This window comes from Anabas testudineus, chromosome 11 (genome assembly GCF_900324465.2).
Source record: "Anabas testudineus chromosome 11, fAnaTes1.2, whole genome shotgun sequence".
Classification (NCBI taxonomy): Eukaryota; Metazoa; Chordata; class Actinopteri; order Anabantiformes; family Anabantidae; genus Anabas; species Anabas testudineus.
Window position 1 is genome coordinate 17,952,429 of NC_046620.1, and position 21,824 is coordinate 17,974,252.

A 21,824-nucleotide genomic window follows, 5' to 3' on the forward strand; every position below is an offset into this window, starting at 1 on the left:
AAGCGGCCACCTGATTGGTCGGTTTATCTGAGAGACAATTTGCCGTCTATCTTGCAGATGGCGGAGCCGGACAGTGGGCGCTGCTACTAGCTAATTCTCCTTTTATTTCTAAATGAGAAGTATTAAAGTCTGTCGTTTTATTAACATCTGAGTTAAACTGTAATTTTATTCTGTTGAATTTCAACATGAAATTGTAGACCTATTAAATGCGCGCGTTTTGCACTGTATTTATTTTGCATCAAGAAGCCCGGTTAGCATCTTTGTTTTAGTAGTTTAGGCCTACTGTGCCACCGCTTGTCGATTTTAACAATAGCCGCGACACACTCCCCTCCTTTGCTTGTTTTGACACGTTCAAAGGACTCTTTTTGAATCAAGCGATGAAAGAACATGGGAGATAAACAAGTCTGGGTACATTTCAGTATCTGAGACATTTGTTATGCCGACGGACGTTTGATTTCACGGCAACTGAAGACATTTAACAAGCTGCATCACAAAAATTAAGATCACAAAGGAAGATGTCCAACGGCGCAGCAGGAAGCGGGGCTCTGGCTTGGATGGTAAGTTAAATTGGGGAATACAACTTCATAACTAACACTTCTGCTGTGGAAGTTGGGCATTTATAACACATGGAAGTATATCGCTCAACTCAGCTGGGTCGCTTCAAGCTTTGACGTTTAAATCTCCTAGCAAGCTCGTACTGTGGTTAGATTGTGCTCGGTTTACGGTTGAAGACCCTCAGCCTGATGCTATTGCTGTTATAGATAACAACACTGAACTCAAAATCTCTTTTTTCGGGATAAAACGTACTTAGACACAACGACAACCGTAAGGTTACTGTAGCCCAAAGGGGCCATAGTGTTCCTTAACGTTAGTCTGAATAAAGTTGAGAAAGAGGTTACTTAACGAATAAGTTACATTGTGGCCGATTCAGTCTCCTTGTTCATTAGTAATGTGACATTCATAAACAGAAGAACATTACTGCTACGCTATTTATTCCAGGAGAAATGAAATGAATGGGCAAACCTCTAAACCTTATTTAACTGATGGGTTTTAAATAATTCATTTGTACAAAGGTAGGCAGGGTAAGTGTGAGGATGTCTTGCCTAAGGACCCCTACTGGAGGTAGACCACAGCCAGGATTCGAGCCCTGGTCTCCCGCATGGAGGGCGATGATCTTACCACTTCACTAACCAGCTGATATGATTCTTCAGAAAGTTGACAAACGAGTAGAGAATATTGATGGACTGTTAAAATGTGATACCTGAATTAGAAAAACAGTTTGAGTGAGTTACCTATAAGACATGCAGATTTTACACAAAGGCATCTTCGGAGTTGGCCCCAGTCTGTGTCAGACCCCTTAATGATTGTGGGGTGGTGTTAACAGTTAAGAACAGTTTCAGCATGCTTTTAAATACCACACTTTTGCAAATTGCATGCGATTTATGAGGTCATAATTAGTCAATATTTACTCAGCATAATCTTATTACCAGCTAATTTAATAATATGAAGAGGAAAAACATATCACTAAGTGTCTCTGCTTTAAACCAGAGGACCTTGAACTGTGAAGTCCAATTAGCTACTGGTTAGCTTGATACTGACTATTTTTACAGGTTATAATTTAAGTGGAGTGTGTGTATAGCATTTTCAAACCAATCCTATGGTTCTTGTAAAGTTGCCTTACTGTATAGCCATCTCTTCTTTCTCTTTTGTGCATGTTTCATGAAGTAAAGTTGTGTTGTCTTAACTGTTAAAAACAACTGTAAGTGTATTTAAATTTTATTGTCATTAAGTAACTTGGAAAAACTGACAAACATTGAGGACTTGATAACTTTTTGTGTTACTGTATTTTGATTGTAAAGAGCATTTAAGGCTCACTTTCATGTAAGCACAAGCTGAAGAATAACAGCCTTCCATTTATAGTATAGTAGGGCCAATATTTTGCTTCTGTTCATTGTCTTCCATCATACTCACAGCACCACACACTGCAATGTTCCTCTTGCGCATTGATAATCTCTTCTTAGCAGCACAGCCATGTTCTTGTGAGACCTGGCGTTTATACAGTTATGTGTCTAACTAATAACAACAACAAATCTGTCACAACAGGAGGCTGCGAATGGCAGAGGCGACACTGGCAAGATGGAAGGAGCCAAGAAGGACAAGGCAGGCTCCAAGTTGTCTGTGGAGCGAGTGTATCAGAAAAAGACCCAGCTAGAGCACATTCTTCTCCGTCCAGACACGTACATTGGCACAGTGGAGCCCATCACCCAGGTGAGTGCTAAGCAAACGACCTCCGATTGTTGAACTGACCAGCCTTTTTCAAATATCTGCTAAACATACTAATGTGTGAGTATCTATCTCCAAGCAAAGGTTACAGCCACAAAAGGCACAATGTGACACAGACAGTTCAAAGTAGCTCTCATAGGGAATGACAAGCATTAGAACTAAATTTGAGTGAGCAACAAAACCAGAGTAAAATCAGTTAAAATGGGGAAGATAATAATAATGTAATGTTTCTCCCTACTTTAGTTAACCACATGACACACAGCTGATGCTTTGAAAAGACTTAGTTTTGACTTAATAGATAAATATAACTGAGTGTGGCGAGATTTTAGAGTTAGCTTTTGAAAATTGCGTCAGTTTCAGTAGTCAGATCATTCCTCCCATTGACTTGCACTTGAGTTATGTGCTATAAGAAAGATAATAAGATATAATAATATGATTAAAAATACCTGAAGTGGAATGGGAAGTGCTGGAATGTCCACAGTCAGCTCACCCAAAGTAACATTTCTATTAGTAAAGCAATCAGTTGTTGATAATTGATCTTTTAAGCCTTTTAGCAAGGAAATATAGCTTTTATTCAGCATCTCAAATCCTATTTAAGTCATTAGTTGTAAGAATGATCAGGAGCTTATTCAACAATGAAATAACTGTAACTCACAAGTCTTGTCAATTTTTTAGTTAAGAAGCTGATAATGTGACTAACACTGACTTGTCAGCCTATTAGTAAAAGCTAATTTTCTTTCATTCACTTCAACTTAGTATTGTTTTTACTGTTTGCAGTGAAATTAATGTTTTTTTATTTTCTTTCAGCAAATGTGGGTTTTTGATGAAGAAATAGGCATGAACCAGAGGGAGATCACCTATGTTCCTGGACTGTACAAAATCTTTGATGAAATTCTAGGTATGGGAATGCAGTGTTCCGATCTACACACGTCTTATAGCTAAATGGGTAAATGGCTATAAGGCTAAAAGTTGACTGAGATGATAAGTAATTGTCAATGTTTTTGGCAGCTCAGGATCAGAGCTCAATTATTTATTTAGCACGGTAAAGTGTGAGCTGGCTCAGTCACCATCCTCTGGATAAGAAAATGTTAATAATACAGTTGTGCGGTCTGTTACATATTAGTTTTAATGATTCAGTAAAATGTGAGTGCAGCGTAGGGCTCCATGCTTCTGCTGGTAAAGTGCCCCATCATGATTGTGCTTAACGCTGCACTTGCACCATGGGACTGTTGTTGATTGCGTTTATCTTAGCCTCTGTTCATAAAGGTGTTTTATTAATGACACCACTCCACTGTCTGAATATTATCACTTTGTAATTGCATGAGAGGCGTGTAGTTATTTTTAAGGCACAATCAATCTCAGCATGTGTGAAATTACATTTTGTTTCTATTTTTTGTAACAAATTCTTATTAAAGCCCGAGATATGCAGTTGAAAACTTAGGAGGACCTTTAATTAGTTATTCTGTCAAAGAGTTCACACTCCACACAGATCCATAATGCATGAGATTACACAAGCTGTATTTAACTACAGTACAAATAACCATAGCCTGCCTTGTAAATGTTACCTGAATTGACCTCCTCCCAGGACTGTGCGGTTCTATTTACTAACCACTCTCAACTGACATCTCGCTTACTCTCATGTTAGTTTTATTGCACCTGTGTATTTGTTAGACCAGAGTGAGTGGTTATGTCAGTGGCTTTGCAGTGCTTTCAAGTTCATTACACTCTATGTATCATTGATATACCAGTGAAATATGTTATCAAACCTTTCACAAGTGAAATTCAATTTTAAGGCATTAAAGGCAAGAATGCCAAATAATTGCTGGTTCCAGTCTCTCCTTCCACTTTGGAGTCTTGCCTGGTACATATTATTCAAACCAAAACAAATCTGTTCTCTGACATCTTCTAAATAACTGATAGAAAATACATTCAACAGATTGATGACATTTTTATTTTTTTCCTTACCAGTCAATGCAGCAGACAACAAACAAAGGGACAAGAATATGACCGCCATTAAGATCACCATTGATCCGTGAGTACAACGCTTTGCACTATAACGACCAAAAGGAGTGATCTGAAGTTTTCAACTGCCTTTAATTACAGTCTATTCCATTCAAGCTTATTACAGCATTAAAAGACCAACAGACTGCTGCTTATGAGAGGAACACTTTTGTTCCTATCTCATAAACTGTTGTTTTTATTTAATAAATAAGTACTGATCCTAATAGTCTCGCCAGAGACCATTGTTTGGTGAAAACCTGTAGTAGACAATGTTTGTGCCACAGTGTAATAAGTTTGTACAGAGATGCACCGGAAAATGTTTTTATATTTTTATATATAGTTCACCTCGGCCTGCCAGCTGCATCTACATTTGAGTGCTTAAACAGCAGCATGTCCTTCAGCCAAGCTGCTGCTCTCTCTAATGTCTTCTGCTGTACAAATGATACCATTAGCCCTGTGGCAGGTCTCTGCTGCTAATGTGGTTTTATAAAGATGGGAATGCTCTCTCAGCCAGTTTGTGCATATTAAGCACTTGAGTATCTTTGTTTTGATTCACCACAAACAAACAGCACAACACAACACAGGTGTGTGTACAGGTGGAAGTCATAAGCCCTTTTCACACAGAAACTCCAACATATTGGTGTACAGCTGTCTATTTACACAGAACTAAAAAATTGCCCTAATGATGCACCAGTGTTCATTTTACACAGATATCAGCTCCCAATGTTAGCAGTGTGACATCAATATACAATAGTATACATTGCTTTCATAACAATAATGGTGAATAAACTGCAATGTTTTTGCTAGTTTTGCAAATGTAGACATGATCTGCACTCAGAACCAAATGCAAGTAAAGTACAACTTGATCATACAGAATTATGGTTGTAACGTATGTGGTGAGAAGTTACAGGATAACTTAAGGTTTGCTATGACTTGCAGCTCAGGAGTATTTTTGCAGTGAACCATCCTTGACAATTACCAAGCCATAGATTAATATAAACATTTTAAAGGAAACTCTGTCAGAGGGGAGCTTGCTAGTCTAAAATATGTTCCCTATCTGGCATACCTGTCATTGAAAATTATTTTTTTAAGAGTGATAAAGTGAAAACCTTCATGTGCAGTAAGTTGTAGGTACTAAAACATAGCCACTTGTTAGCATTTTAGCACTTTCTGTTTCCTCATCCAGAAGTCTGTGGGTTTTGTGAATGGGATTTTGGTTAGATGCCTAATATAAGGTCAGTCCTGAACACAAGGTCAGAGCTTAACCTCAAAAGATCTGGTCAATAGTGGCTAGAAGAGGCTAAATGAAACTACTAACTAAGTTGTTGGTAACATAAAGGATCATCAAGCCCGTTTTTTATACTTGGTCGATAATCTTTGAAAAAAGGATGTCACACTAAGACTTGACACAGCCATGAACACGTCTAGATCCGATCAAGCTAAGAGAAAAGGTTTTTATAGAAGAGTTAAAATGAATAAATAAATAAAGAAATTACAAGTTGGAAGCTTTGTGCTGGTGACGTTGTGGTGTAGTTCATTTCCAACTTAACAGAGTTTATTTTTTGCAATAATATAAAAGATTAGGGGTGATGCTAACTTCTGGCTTGGCCTACAAAAAATGTCATCCCTACAGCACTATTACATCCTGTTTCACTGAATTGTATTCTTTGGCAGCAAATACTGACAGCAGCATGAATATCTATTCCTACTGGGATCAGAACTAATTGCAATAAGTTATTTTTGATTATAGAGTCAGCACAATATGATAACACATTAGTAGTAATTATTTGTTACAATGAGAGGATTGAAAAAGTTCCTACAAAAGCCCCTTTCCCCAAAATATGGACTTTCTCATTCATTTTCGTCTATTCTGCCTTCACCAGTGAGTCCAACACCATCTCCATCTGGAACAATGGTAAAGGAATACCTGTGGTGGAGCACAAGGATGAGAAGATGTACGTCCCAGCTCTTATTTTTGGTCACCTGCTCACATCTAGCAACTACGATGACGAAGAGAAAAAGGTTACAGGTGAGAGAAATGAATGATAATAAACCTTCCTCTGCTATATTTAAATATATCTTTTCTTCTATTGGAAAAACTGGGAAGAAAGTTAATAGTATTATTAACTTATTAGTGGTACTGGAGTCTTGTCTGAAATGCAGCTGTTCAGATTTGCAGCGCTAACTTATCTTGTGTTTGGCAGTTGAGTCATGGAAACTGAGACTGAAGAAGCTACTTGGATGAGTAGCGAAACATTTCCTAACCTAACAAAAGGAAGTCCAGTTGCCATGACTCAACTTCCAGTTAACTTTACTTGGACAACTGATAATCTTCACCGACATGTTCTCTTGTGGTTTGCCACCAGGGGGACGAAACGGGTATGGTGCTAAACTCTGCAACATCTTCAGCACCAAGTTCACGGTGGAAACGGCCTGCAAGGAATATAGACACAGCTTCAAACAGGTGACTCTAGTTAAAGCTCTCACAGAGAATATGACTGTACAAGTGTACTACTACACTTCCATACTGTAAGTGTAGTAGCTGTAACAGCTGATTTACTGTAATGTCTGTCCAGCACATAGTTGTGTAGAAGCTACTAATGTGTGCAGCTTCCAACTTCAGTTGAGTTATACCCCTAAGGTAAGGACCTTGTTTGTGATCTTACTGTAGCACGTTTTATTGTCGGATCTTCACTGGTGTTTTATGGGGTTTGAACATGTTGTCATGTCTGATCACCCATCAAGGGTTTTATGGGTGTAATAGATACTTCATACACAGAGTGTTTCATATCACAGCTGATGGGACTAATGGACTTGATGGAGTAAAGGGGTTGGAGTTCAGATGGATCATTTGGAAATTTTGTTAATTTGACTTTTCTGGCAGTACCAAAGCATTTTTAAATAATACAGTGTATGTCACTTTCCTCAGACGTGGCAGAACAACATGACTAAGACCTCTGACCCCAAGATCAAGTTCTTCGATGGCGATGATTTCACCTCTGTGACATTCCAGCCAGACTTGGCCAAGTTCAAGATGGAGAAACTGGACAAGGATATTGTAGCGCTTCTTACCCGCAGAGCATATGACGTTGCTGGCTCCTGTAGAGGTGTTAAGGTTACACTGAATGGGAGAAAATTACCTGTAAGTCTCATTGTAATTACATTTTAATAAGGTATTTTTGTTGTATTATTAGGATCCATTAGTAAGCCTCAAATAAATGATCACTGATTATTACATGTTGCATTAACCTGTAGCTGTCCTGCCACTGCAGGTGAATGGCTTCCGCAGCTACGTGGATCTCTATGTGAAGGACAAACTAGACGAGACGGGGGTTCCCCTGAAGGTGGTGAACGAAACTGTGAACGATCGGTGGGAGGTCTGCCTGACCATGAGCGAGAAAGGATTCCAACAAATCAGCTTTGTTAACAGCATCGCCACCACAAAGGTAAATTAAATCAGCTGTGTTGAAAGTGGAATACATAGACATCAAAACAGAGAATAAAAATATGTTTTTAATGTAAGCGCATGTATGTTTCAGGGCGGCAGACACATTGACTATGTGGTGGACCAGATTGTGGCCAAACTTATTGAAGTGGTGAAGAAGAAGAATAAGGCAGGAGTGTCAGTCAAACCATTCCAGGTGGTTTTAATTATGTGCTGCATTCTAAATTGAAGTCAATGTGGCGGTCGTGTTGAAAAGTGATTGACTTTCCACTCGTGTGTGCCTCAGGTGAAGAACCACATCTGGGTGTTTGTGAACGCACTGATTGAGAATCCGTCCTTTGACTCGCAGACAAAAGAGAACATGACTCTCCAGACCAAAAGCTTTGGGTCCAAGTGCCTTTTGTCAGAAAAGTTTATCAGGGCTGTAAGAACACTTCTCTTTGACCTTTTTTCTCATCATTCAGTTTTTTGTCTTTTCCTGTGAAACACTTGGTGTGAGCAGAGAAAAGAATTTGTGACTATGTTTCCCACAGGCAACCAACTGTGGGATCGTGGAGAGCATACTCAACTGGGTGAAGTTCAAAGCCCAGACGCAGCTGAATAAAAAGTGTTCGTCGGTGAAGCACAGCAAGATCAAAGGCATACCCAAGTTGGATGATGCCAACGATGCTGGTGTGTTAACTGTGATTATTTATTGATGTGGAGAATATGAGTGTCCACCACCATTGGCACAGCTGGTAAACGGAAAATTGATGTGTGGTAGTAAAGGAGGAGTATTTTAATTGATGAAAGTGCCACACAGTTTGACAGTTTGAGTCATAAAGACAAATAAAAAGATGAGTCTGATGGTGCGGAGCAGCTGGACTGTGACAGAAATAAAGAAGGAATGCTTAAAGGAATGCAAAGTTAGATGCTAAGAACTATCCTTGTAAAGCAAAATTCAACAGTCAATGTTGACAAGCTTGCTACTTTTCTTCAGACTAGTCAAATTTAGAAGCTGCTGTAATGAAATATGCCAGTAGAATTACTAAAAATTTAGCATACGTTTGTTTCATACTTTAGTCTTATTGAAATATATGTCCTTTCATTGTGATATTTATACTCCAGATTGATTCAGATGACAACATTATATGCTCATTGTTAAGTCAGACGAGTTTGTTTTCTCCCAGGGAAGGAAGTCATTCTGTTACACGTTTAACATGGCTGGATCACTCGAAAATCTTGTTTTTAACAAAGGCAAAAGTCAGTAATAAGAAAAAATGTCACAAAGGATCTCAAATCACTTGTACATGTGACTGAAGGATGAATCTGTTCATATGACTGTGCTTTTGCTAGTAGGACAAGTAGATGTGTCAATAAAAAATGAGTTATTTGGAAGAGTGGCTTTTGTTTTTTTGAAGAATTTATAGTTATTTATACTTCTACTATATGTCATATATAACAATACAGTTTAAGCTGACATGAAGACTAAAATCATAAATAGTTAATCTTTTACATATCTGTGTCTTAGGTGGCAAACATTCCTCTGAGTGCACGCTGATCCTCACTGAGGGAGACTCAGCCAAGTCTCTGGCCGTGTCTGGCCTGGGAGTCATCGGGCGGGATCGTTATGGTGTGTTCCCGCTAAGAGGAAAGATCCTAAACGTGCGAGAGGCAACACACAAACAGGTATGAGCCTGGATATTAGGGATTTTTATCCGAACTGTTACCAACAGCAGTGGTGACAGTAAAACATGTAGATGAGGGACAAAATAACAGAAATGCTATTGCCATTTAGAATACAACTCAGGAAATCTGTACATTCTGTACAGTCCCTGAACGCCTCACTCTCTCATCCTTTAAAAACTACCATCATCAATTGACAGTAAAGAGAAATATTCAGTAAGCTGTATGGTTAGTATCTGTCACACATCACATAAACGTTCATCGAAACATTATAAGAATAAGAAACGTTTTCAAGTTTTGCTATCTTATTTGGATCTTTGCCAAGTCATAGTCCTTAAAATAGGTTTTTAGATAGTTACTTTGGATCAAAAAGCCGAATCTGATTCAGAAGATTGTAACCTATTGTCTAGTGTGTGAGTGGGTGTGCAACGTTTTCTCCTTCATTGCAATAAAAACTATATTCAAAGACAGATGAGTCCATCTTTTGATGTGAAACCTTTCTGTCACCAGATCATGGAAAACGCTGAAATAAACAACATTATTAAAATTGTTGGCCTCCAATACAAGAAGAGCTATGACGACCCAGAGTCACTGAGGAGTCTGCGCTACGGCAGAATCATGATCATGACCGATCAGGTAACACGCATCACGAACACACTCTCAAGCTGTTATCAGTGAGTAACAACCAGTCAGCCAGTCAGTCTGTTGTGTAGTTCAAACATTTCTTCTCTTGTCACAGGATCAAGATGGATCCCATATTAAAGGTCTGCTCATCAACTTCTTCCATCACAACTGGCCTTCCCTACTGAAACACACATTCCTGGAGGAGTTCATCACTCCTATTGTCAAAGTAACAGAGACTTACTCTACATTACCATTCCCCTACACCTGATAAGAAGCAGCACTAAGCTGCATATGATACGAGTTGAGCATGTGTACTTAAATTGTCCACTGTTGTGGATTAGGCAACTTGTTGCTGCAGATAAAGGGGAAAACTTCTGTGCTGCTCTTTTGAATGTATTATTTGCAGGATAGCTTAATTTTCATAAAGCATTTGGTTGACACAATGAAAACTAAAGAAAAACTATTGGATCTGAGCTGTGTTAATGTGTTATCTCCAGGCGACCAAGAACAAGCAGGAGCTGGCTTTCTACAGCATTCCAGAGTTTGATGAGTGGAAAAAACAGACGGAGAACTATAAAACTTGGCATATAAAGTATTACAAAGGTTTGTTACTGAACTGAATTCAGTAAATCAGAGTTATTATACATTCAGATTTAAATTAGAAACATTCAGGTAAAATGTTAAAACGCGTGTTACAGGTTTGGGTACAAGTACAAGCAAAGAGGCAAAGGAATACTTTGCTGACATGGAGAGGCATCGCATCACCTTCAGATACAGTGGAGCAGAGGATGATGCTGCCATAACACTGGTGAGTTGAAGGCTCCAGTTCCACGCTGCTCTCTAGAGGGGCAGTCATGTAAGGGAAACACATATTACAGTTTAGTCAAAACCAGTACAGCATCAAAAGTTGAAATTCATTAGAACAGAATCAGCTCCTTTCACAGGATTTTTATTTTTGTTTATATCCATCTATGTATTGCGAAGTGCTAAATTTATACATGCTGGTATATTAAAATCAATTAGTGATGAATCATCCTCGTACATGAATCCTAATTTTACTGAGATACAGAAAAGTCTACAGTTGTGTTTAATTTGTTCCAGGCCTTCAGTAAGAAAAAGACAGACGACAGAAAGGAGTGGCTCACAAATTTCATGGAAGACAGACGCCAGAGGAGGATGCACGGGCTGCCAGAGGTTTGTGGCTTTGAGCAAACTTGTGTGAGGTGGTGGTGAGAAGACCTTTGTGTGCAGATCAAGCTTAACATACTGTCATTGATGGTGCTCCTCATTGGGGTGTTGTTGGACTTTCTGTGTTAAACCTATACAGATAAATTATTATGTCACTGATTAAGGTATACGTATTAATTTTTGTTTGAACTGCTTCTCAGCAATACCTGTATGGAACTCAGGCCAGACACCTCTCCTACAACGACTTCATCAACAAGGAGCTGATTCTGTTCTCCAACTCTGACAACGAGAGATCCATCCCGTCATTGGTTGATGGTGTGTATAGCTATTATTTTCTCTGTGACACCTGAAATTTTCCTCTTTCATTAACAACATTCTTGAAAACTATTGCAAAACTGGTAATGTGTATTGTACAGATTGTGTTTATTCAGCCCTCCTGTTGGGGTATGTGTTTTCAGGTTTGAAGCCAGGTCAGAGGAAGGTGCTGTTCACCTGCTTAAAGAGAAACGACAAAAGGGAAGTGAAGGTAGCACAGCTGGCCGGTTCAGTGGCAGAGATGTCTGCCTACCATCATGGAGAGGTACAGTCATCTCAGTGCTTTTCAGACTTGTAACAGTGGATTACAGATGTGGGATTACTATCAATTTATTAAAACTTGTAACTGAATCTTAAGGTCTTTTCATTTACCCACTTGTGTGAGCTAGCTTGTAGACCTGTTGATAGGCTTTTCTATGCTCAACACTGTTACTGACCACCTACCTTCTCTTTGTCAATGTAGCAAGCTCTCATGATGACCATTGTCAACTTGGCTCAGAACTTTGTGGGCAGCAACAACGTAAACATTCTGCAGCCTCTGGGTCAGTTTGGTACTCGCATAAATGGAGGAAAAGATGCTGCCAGCCCCCGTTACATCTTTACCATGCTGAGGTAACAGAACAACTGGATTATTTAATTTCTGCCTCACAGAGCTGCAGTATTTCAGAATGTTCAAAACCTTTGTTATTGTGTTGTTTCTTTTTCCACAGTCCACTCGCTAAGCTGTTGTTCCCAGCGATGGACTCGAACCTTCTCAAGTTCCTGTACGATGACAACCAGAAGGTGGAGCCGGAGTGGTATATTCCTATTATTCCAATGGTGCTGGTGAACGGTGCTGAGGGCATTGGAACAGGCTGGGCTTGTAAAATTCCCAACTATGACCCGCGAGAGATTGTTAACAACGTCATCCGCATGCTCAAACACCAGGATCCGCTGCCGATGGTCAGTCGGAGGATGTAGAGCATAAAAAAAAAAAACCTGTTTGTCTGTAACTAGCTGTAGTCTTGATTGACAAGATAGGAGTTGGCAATATGATGATAGATTTACTGTGATACAACCCCTGTACCTTTATTACTGTCGATATAGTATGGTTTGTTAGAGCTACGAAGTAGTGAGAGCCTTAAATGGCAACATGCATTGAATCTAGTGCATCACATCAGTCCAGCTGAAGGAAGGATCAGTACAATCTGACTATTGATAGGGTGGGGCTACGTAGTAGCTCAAACTTTAGACTGAATTGGCTCTGATGAAGGTTCGGGTTTGGTTTGGACGTAACATATAATACTCCTGTCTGTTTTTTTGTTGGGTTTACTTACCTCACTCTTGAGCTAATTCACATACTGATAGCAAATGGTTCCTTAGCTCATACTTTGATTTACTTTATTACTTTGGTTCCACTCCATCAGCAACTGGTACAAATTTTAAGACCTCTCTTAACCAGTAAAAAAACCCATTCACATTACAATAAGTTTAAAAGTGAGAATCTCCTAGTTAAAATGAAGATTTAGTTTGCCACTTAACGAGAATACCCACAAGTTACCAAGGTCAGCAGATCTTTGCAATGAAGCTAATACATTTGCTAAAATGTAAACATGTTTTTGTTCACATGTGATGTTTGTCCCAAACCAGCTTCCCAGCTACAAAAACTTCAAGGGGGTGATCCATGAACTGGGCCAGAATCAGTACCTGGTCAGTGGAGAAGTGTCAGTCATTGACAAAAACACCATTGAGATCACAGAGCTTCCTGTCCGGACATGGACACAGGTACACTTCAACCTCTTGTAATGCATTTTACCTTGTCTTAAACTGAAATATTAATCTCTAAATTAAAAACCGCAGCAGTTGAATCTTTGTGATGTATTTGTCACACTGTGAATTACTGTTTCTTTTACGTTGTGTGCAGGCCTATAAGGAGTCAGTGCTGGAGCCCATGCTGCAGGGCAGTGACAAAACGCCTGCTCTCATCAATGACTATAAGGAATACCACACAGACAGCACGGTCAAGTTTGTGGTTCGCATGTCTGAAGAGAAACTGGCCCAGGCTGAGGCAGCTGGTCTCCACAAAGTCTTCAAGCTGCAGTCCAGCCTCACCTGCAACTCTATGGTAAACCATGATTTGAGTTCAAACTAAAGTGAAACAGCAATCAATCAAGTGCTTTTTTTCCCTCCTGGTTTGAAATATGGATGACATGTAGTAAACTGACTTTTAAACTATGTCCTCAGGTGCTGTTTGACCACATGGGTTGTCTGAAGAGGTACGATTCAGTCCAAGACATCCTCAAGGAGTTCTTCGAGCTCCGCCTGCACTACTACAAATTGAGGAAGGACTGGTTACTGGGCAGCCTGGGAGCCGAAGCTGCCAAACTTTCCAACCAGGCCCGCTTTGTACTAGAGAAGATTGAAGGAAAAATTTCAATCGGTGAGAATAATTGTTAGAGTATTAGTAGTAGTTTTTGTCTGAATATAATTTCTGTTCCAACCTTTTTTTTTTTTCTTTTTTTTTTTTTAACTTTTTTTACCTTAACAGAGAACAAATCCAAGCGTGAGCTGATCCGCATGTTGGTCCAGAAAGGATATGAATCTGATCCAGTGGCTGGCTGGGCCAAAGCTCAGGAAAAGGTATGTTCCAAACACACACAAATTTACACAATATAAACAACATGAAAATGTATTTGTATGTTGTAATAACTATCAACAAACAGTAGAGGGAGACACTTGTGCACCACTTGTGGAACTGGATATTACAGAATGAATGATGAAAGAATGGGGAGGAAGCAGCACAAGTGTCTGTTGTGTGATGTTTTGTGTTTCTCTCCATCAGGCTCAGGAGGAAGATTACAATGACGGAAATGATAGCGACAGCTCAGTGGGCTCTGGCTCTTCATCAGGGCCAAACTTCAACTATATCCTCAACATGCCTCTGTGGTGCCTCACTAAAGAGAAAGTGGAGGAACTGCTCAAACAGAGGGACCATAAGGTATCAGTGTGTTTTACATTTTTTGAATGACGTAATTTCCTTTTCCTTTGCATCTTATTGAACACCCCGCATTTATTTTGTTGTAGTATTCATTAGTCAGGAATTATCCAAATAGGAATGAGTTCCCAATAATGTAAAGTGTCAACTCTAATCCACAGTTGAGATTCATTGTATGAAAACTTTGGTACATATATTTTAATTAACAAAATGAATGTGTGCTGCTGTGCAGAGAGGAGAACTAAATGATCTCCAGAGGAAATCCCCCGAGGACCTGTGGAAGGAGGACTTGGCCATCTTCATTGAAGAGCTGGATGTATGTTTAGTCTGTTAGCTTTTGTGTTGTCTCAAGAGCATTTCCACTTTCACTCAAAAAAGTAACCAAAGAACTTCTGTGTGTTGTCTTTCAGAAAGTGGAGGCTCAGGAGCGAGAAGAACAGAATTCAGGAAAAGCCATCAAACTGGTGAAGGGTAAAGTAGGCAAACCGAAAGTGAAGAAGATGAACCTTGAGGAGACTATGCCCTCGCCATTTGGCCGCAGAGTGGAGCCTCCAACTCAGCCAATCAAATCTGACGCTGCCAAGAAACTGATCAAGAAGAAGAAGGTAAGAACTGCTGTTATTCTGTTTAATAGCAAAGAAAATCAAACCAGGATCAGGGTTTGTTACAAGCTGTCTGTTCCTTTAGGCTGACACAGATCCAGCAGTGAAGTTGGAGTTTGATGATGATGGTGTTGGTGGAGAAGGAGGAACAGGAGAAATCTCTGCAGCCAAACCAAAGGCTCCACGTGTGAAGAAAGAGAAGAAAGAGCCTGGTCAGTAATTAGTTTGAAACTAAAACTCACAGCTCTGTCACAGAAAGTATTATTTTTTTCTTTAGTTTTAGCTGGTTTGGCAGTTAAAACAGTGGTTTAATTTCAGTCAACATGTTGTTACAAGTGATGAACTGTACTTGTTTTATCATCATAGAAATTATTTATGAAGACACAACTTTGGCTCTTGTTATGTACATTGTCTTAGTCTGGTTTCAAAGTAGCTATTACCCCAGGCCCTGTTTGATGTGCTGCAGAGTAAACCCTAATCCAATATTAAGCGACAAGGAGCTCCACAGTCTGGTAATCTTATTTACTGTGTTGCAGGAGCTCCCAGAGTGAGAAAAGCTCCAGGACCCAAAGGTACCCCTGCTAAGAAGGTGAAGAAGAGAAACCCCTGGTCTGATGATGAGTCGAAGTCAGATAGTGACCTGGAGAACAGTGAGCCTGTCATCCCTCGAGAGACAAAGTCACAAAGGGCATCAGGTACAGTTGGGTAAAAAAGGATTAGCTTAAGTTAAGTTTATGTACTTGTGTTGGCAGTTATTTTGCTAGGGACTGCTCAGGGCTCACCAGGTGGGATCCCTCCAGTTACAAGTGACTGTGGGGACTGAGTTCATTCAGTTAACTCATGTCATGGTCAGGCCCTAATCAGTACTGATAATGCCTAATCTTCCTAGGGCCATTTTCCTCAGTGCTTCACTCCGGCTTTGTATGTCTGCATCCTCATCTCCTGGTGGATTTTAGCTCTCTCGTGGGGAGCATTCTCAGAAAACAAACAAGACCCAGCATTCATGATATGCACGCTCTTAAGGCTGTGCAATTAGTTGAAAGGGTGTGTTAAAAAAAATAGCAGTGTTGCATTCAATCAGCGAGGTCGTCAATTTTGTGAAAAAACAGATGTGAATCAGGTGGCCCCTGTTGATTGTAGAGGGGAAAACCTATAAAAACTTATAATTACAAAATTATAGGCTGTTCAGCTAAAATTATCTCCAATGCCTTAAAATGGAGAGCAAAACCACAGAGACGTGGAAGAAAACGGAAGACAACCATCAAAATGGATCAAAGATTAACCAGAATGGCAAAGGCTCAGCCAATGATCAGCTCCAGGATGATCAAAGACAGTCTGGAGTTACCTGTAAGTACTGTGGCAGTTAGAAGACGTCTGTGTGAAGCTAATCTATTTTCAAGAATCCCCCGCAAAGTCCCTCTGTTTAAAAAAAAAAGGCATGTGCAGAAGAGGTTACAATTTGCCAAAGAAAACATCAACTGGCCCAAAGAGAAATGGAGGAACATTTTATGGACTTATGAGAGTAAAATTGTTCTTTTTGGGTCCAAGGGCCACAGACAGTTTGTGAGATGACCCCTAAACTCTGAATTCAAGCCACAGTACACAGTGAAGACATTGAAGCATGGTGGTGCAAGCATCATGATATGGGCATGTTTCTCCTACTATGGCATTGGGCCTATTTATCGAATACCAGGGATCATGGATCAGTATGCATATGTCAAGATACTTGAAGAGGTTATGTTGCCTTATGCTGAAGAGGACATGCCCTTGAAATGGTTGTTTCAACAAGACAATGACCTCAAACACACTAGTAAACGAGCAAAGTCTTGGTTCCAAACCAACAAAATTAATGTTATGGAGTGGCCAGCCCAATCTCCGAACCTTAATCCAATCGAGAACTTGTGGGGTGATATCAAAATTGCTGTTTATGAAGCAAAACAGACATCAGGTGAGTCCCTAAAGAAAGACACTCCACGCTAGTTCCCTGGGCGCTGCCCACTCCTCCCCCCGGGGGGGATGGGTTAAATGCAGAGGACCAATTTCATCTGTAACATGTAAATGTGACAATTGACAAATAAAGGCGTTTCTTCTTCTTCTTCAATACGGTACACAATGCAGAATCTATGATAATGTGTGCTTCCTGGCACAGTCACCTGAAGTGCCCACATAAACCCAGTGAAACACAAGAAAATGTGTTTTTCTTTTATAATGAGCTAAATATATTCTTGATTTACATTTTCAGTCAAAACTAGAGGGAGTGGCTGATTAGTAGTGACTGATGGATTAACAAGCTGTTGCTTTTAGTCTTTTTGTGGGATTTAATCCAACAACAAATAATGTCATCACTGTTATTGATCCTGTAAAAAAGTAAGTGAAGAAAGTGAAGATTTTATCTGACCGATCATTTTGAAGAGTATAAATGTCACTGAGACACAAACAGGAGAGATGCTCAAAGGAACCACCAACTCTTGCAACGAACATATGTTGTATTATTTTAAAAAAAAAATGCTTTAAAGAAGAGGGACTGGTCAGAATATACAAAGAAATCAGATAAAACAAAGGGGCTTCATCAGTAATATATGTGTTTTCACTAAATAAAAAAATGGCTTGATATGACCCCCTGTCTGTCAGGTAGGTGGTTAGAGCGACTTGTGCCGTTTCATTGCACGGTGACCTCCTTGACTTCAAACCACTCCAAAAAAAACTTGTGAACCAGGTCTGGGTTAACTCAGCCTGATTCAAGCTTCAAAGCACCATCTGATGCAACCCAGTCGAAACAGGGAGAACGATTGCACAAGGCGTCAGGATCCACAGCAGTAATAACATGGTCTGACACACACTCTGCTCTTGTCTTTCAGCGTCAAAGCCAAAATACACATTTGACTTCTCAGAGGAGGAAGAAGAGGAGGAGGAAGGGGGCGAGGATGAGAATGGAGATGATTATGTGGCTTCTTCTCCGGTGAGGTCGTTCAAAGATACTTTTGGTTCATCTGACACCAAAGACCACTACAATGACCATAATGATGAGGATGATGACGACATAGACAATGAAGACTCGTATTCTTCTCCCAAACAAATGACCACGTAAGACTATGACACAGTGGCTGAAAGGGAATTACGTGGCGTTTCAGTCTATGACACTAGTTTGACTTATTTACTGTAATAAGTAAATATATGATATGTACAAACAATATGTAATATATTGTTTGTGCTTCTTTACAGGTCTGCACCTGTAGCTAAAAAGAAAGAGACTACCAGCATCTTCTCATCCAAGCCAGCCTTCTCAGAAAAAAGCAACGACAGTGGTGAGTAGCAGCTCAGTGTCAGTGTGCTGTCAACACTCAGCTGCTGTTTCTTCAACAGTTTTTCATTCAGATCAGTTAATAAGAAAAAAATCGACTTTTCACAGTATCACTTTTCAGTGATAAAAATGAATGAATGAATTAATTAATTAATTAAGGAAAATTAAAATGCAATATACAAATGAAAAGTAAATGAAAAATACTTATATATTTTTTTTTTCATATTATGTCCCTTTTGGGGTTAAAAAAAGGTTTAAAATCCCTCAAATGTGCCTCTACACTGTCATGCTGCAAAACCTTGTAGATTAAAGTAAGCGGCAAGTCTGAGAATGTGTGCAGACAAACGCTCTTAAAAGCTGAGATTTTTAAGTGGAGTCCCGAGTCCCACCTATATACTGAATAATTTTCCCTCCACTGCAACCAGAGCATGTGAGCAGATTTAGCACAGTGCAGCTTTTTTGAAAAGGAGCGTTGCCCTATATGTCGATCCATTTCTGCTTCAGTACAGCTTACACCATGAGCCTGAAACATGGCCAGCACCAACCCAGAATGCATCTGTGTCTTGCACAAAACATTTCAGTCAAAAATTGACTACAAGCTCAAAAATGGGCAGCATGGGTGTCTTTCTGTGTGGAGTTCACATGTTCTCACTGTGTCCAGTACTCCAGGTACTCAGCTTCCTCACGGCTCCAAAGACATGCATGTTAGGTAACTAACCTAAATAGCCCATAGGTGTGAATGGTTGTCTGTCTCTGTATGTGTGCCCTGCGATAGGTTAGGGTCTACCCCTCCCCTTGCCCAATGACGGCTGAGATAGCATTCTAGCTCCAGCATTCTTGTGACCCTTTAGAAGACAAGCGGTTAAGATAATTCATGATGGAGCTCAAAAATGGAAAGTGAAAGGTCGTATAGGTGTACTGTGAATTCATCATTTAAGCTCAAAGTGAAACGTATGCAGATTTACCCTTGTTTTTGGGATTGGGATGCAATCTGAGTTGAGTTGGTGCAGGTTTTACACGTAGCCAAAGATTGATTGTAAGAGATGAGTGCGGTGAGATGAGAATGGAGGGTTTGTGTAGTTTGTAAAGGCTTGTCTTTGTGTTGCAGATGGGTCCAAGTCTGACAGCGACGATGACAGTGGCCACATGTTCTCCACATACTCGAGCAGCTCTGCCTTTGACAAAATCTCCCCTTCGAAGAAAGGTAATGTGTCTGTGTGTGTAGCAGAGGGCGCTGCAGTGCAGTGTCACAGCTACCATACAGTGACAGAGGGGAGAGAGGGTTTGCTAAGAGCATTACTGATGTTCATGAATTGAATGAGTTGTGTACACTGGGTGCAACTCATCAAAGCATGATTCTATAATGTGTTAAAGACAGGTAGAGAAAAGCTGCCAACATGATTCACTGTGGTCAGCTACTCAGCCTGTAAGTGCTTTAAGTGAAACTGTAGATTAAGTATTTACTGATCAGCTGTTGGTTTATAGCAGCTAAGAAGCCTTCTGATGCAGCTACCAAACCTAAGAAGCCACCAGCACCAAAAGCAAAGAAACCAGATAAATCCATCTGGGACTCAGACTCTGACACCGCATCCAAGAAGCCAGCACCAGCTCTTAAAGGTACAACACACCACATCCAGACTGTCAGAGTAAATAAATATCGGGCTGTAACAGTGAGGTGTTGCACACTGTTTGTTGTGGTGAATTTTGCGTAGGTAAAGGACGGGGGAGGAAGAGAAAGGATTCAGGCTCTGAGGACGAGTACAACCCAGTGAAGAAAATGGCAAAACCTGTAGGCAGGGTGAGTATCGCCCCGTGGACAAGTCTCCCCAAGTTTATTTTGTTTTAGTGCTAGTGTCATTGCAGTGTTAATAGCCATAGTGCCTGGTGTCAGTTGTTTCACATATCCAATGATTAGAATTTACCATGTTTTTTTTTTTGTTTTTTTTTAATACTGTCGGTGGTATTGTAGTGGCTGATTGGTGTATAAACATATTTTCCCTAAGGTCATTCATCTTTTTAAATCTGTACACAAAAATGTTGCCTGAAAGTAGTCTAAATAAAAGCAGATAATACTCTGAATACTTTCTCCACCAGTGCAAAAACAGAGGTCGAGTACAAGAACCTATCTAGTGCAGTTTGAACACTGTCACAATCTGAATGTTAGATTTCTACCCGTCCTTTGCAGAAGCCTCAGAAACATGCATCTGACGACGAGGACGACGACAGCAACAGCGCGATGAATGCTTCATCCCGTGACCGGCCGGGGCGCGCCAAGAAGGAAGTGAAGTACTTCCACGAATCGGACAACGAGGAAGACGACGATGACGACATGTTCGATTAAAGCAACCTTTGATCACGTTCAAACGCACTCTCTGCTTGAAGTTTCCTCCTCCTCCTGTGTTCCCACAGACTTTTGTACATTGTTTCATTTTATTTTCATTAATGGTGATGTTCAATGATTTTTTAATGTGTAGGTGTTTTACACTTTTTATTATACATATACAGGTTTCTTTTTTTATGCTCATTGAAATGTTCTGTATTTGTCTGAAGCAGCTTTTAGAAGTTTAGAACGCGGTGCATTAGCACATTTTAATTGTTAAAATACTATGTAACTTTTTGAACATGAAGTTGAAAGTAAATGATGAAATGTCTGTGGTTTTACTGGCCTCATTCTTTCTATAATACAAATAGAGCTTACTCTGACACTGCATTCTTGAGGTTACATAGTCATACAGAAACCAGTCTGTCTTACTGTGGTGTTTCTTCTAGGTGTCACTGACTAGTCGTTTCACTGGTCACTAGTCAGCCTGATTGATCCCACACTTTAATCCAGAGTCTTGATCATTACTGGCAGTTAGATAATGAAGCAGGCCACGTACAGTATTTCTGTCCAAACCCAACCAGAGCCTGAGAGACTAGTGGCTGAACTCGAACTGTGCTCGACTCAGTTGACTTGTGCAGTGTTTTTCTAGTGTTCTTGACCTCCCATGGCCGACGCAGTAGATGTTTGAGTGATTCAGCTGTCTGTTGGAGTGACAAAGCCATATTTAGATCTGCAGTTAATGTCTATTGAGCCTGAAGTTTGAAAATAAAATCTTAGTAGGTAAAGGTAGACCAGAGGGAAAAGTATGAGAGTGCAACTACAGGACAGTAATAACTTTTAGGAGTTTTCAAGTTTTTTACATGGCTAGAGTAGGAATTTGATTCCATCTATGTGCTGTAGAGTAGAGTAGCTAAAAGCTCTGAACTGATGTTCTACCACCACTTTGCCTGATACACTGGCAGATCAATGCATCCTACTGGGTATTTTTTCCTTGAGAACAACAGAAATGTACTTTTAAACCAGTAATATCATTGAGCAGTGTATAAACAGCATGGTGCTAAAGAGACGAGACAGTGGAGAAACACAGAACGCTCATTAGCATC

At 40.0% G+C, this 21,824-nt stretch overlaps 1 protein-coding gene across 2 annotated transcripts; it reads left to right on the top strand.

The window, feature by feature from the left end:
- The first annotated feature begins 23 nt into the window (after positions 1-23).
- On the top strand, positions 24-21,054 carry top2b (DNA topoisomerase II beta). Of its 2 annotated transcripts, none has more exons than XM_026350229.2 (36): positions 24-557; positions 2,104-2,268; positions 3,091-3,181; positions 4,252-4,315; positions 6,168-6,313; positions 6,651-6,748; positions 7,214-7,426; positions 7,557-7,730; positions 7,824-7,925; positions 8,016-8,153; positions 8,263-8,401; positions 9,240-9,397; positions 9,905-10,030; positions 10,134-10,244; positions 10,516-10,621; positions 10,717-10,826; positions 11,120-11,212; positions 11,407-11,521; positions 11,665-11,786; positions 11,985-12,133; positions 12,232-12,463; positions 13,151-13,285; positions 13,425-13,625; positions 13,745-13,940; positions 14,049-14,140; positions 14,343-14,498; positions 14,728-14,811; positions 14,906-15,100; positions 15,183-15,309; positions 15,634-15,792; positions 17,956-18,181; positions 18,320-18,402; positions 19,507-19,602; positions 19,884-20,015; positions 20,111-20,196; positions 20,584-21,054. In XM_026350229.2, exons 1-36 carry the CDS (start codon positions 516-518, stop codon positions 20,737-20,739), a joined length of 4,818 nt encoding a protein of 1,605 aa, XP_026206014.1. In that variant the 5' UTR covers positions 24-515; the 3' UTR covers positions 20,740-21,054. The 2 variants fall into 2 exon arrangements, with proteins under 2 accessions (XP_026206014.1, XP_026206015.1); XM_026350230.2 differs by having other exon boundaries at positions 19,887-20,015.
- Positions 21,055-21,824: the final 770 nt, after the last annotated feature.

What these genes read in the sequence shown, in the direction of transcription:
- top2b (XM_026350229.2), top strand. Translation starts at nt 516, where the DNA reads ATGTCCAACGGCGCAGCAGGAAGCGGGGCTCTGGCTTGGATG. An exon ending in TCTTCATTGAAGAGCTGGAT is followed by an intron (nt 14,812 to 14,905) that starts GTATGTTTAGTC and finishes GTTGTCTTTCAG; the next exon opens with AAAGTGGAGGCTCAGGAGCG. An exon ending in GAAAGAGAAGAAAGAGCCTG is followed by an intron (nt 15,310 to 15,633) that starts GTCAGTAATTAG and finishes ACTGTGTTGCAG; the next exon opens with GAGCTCCCAGAGTGAGAAAA.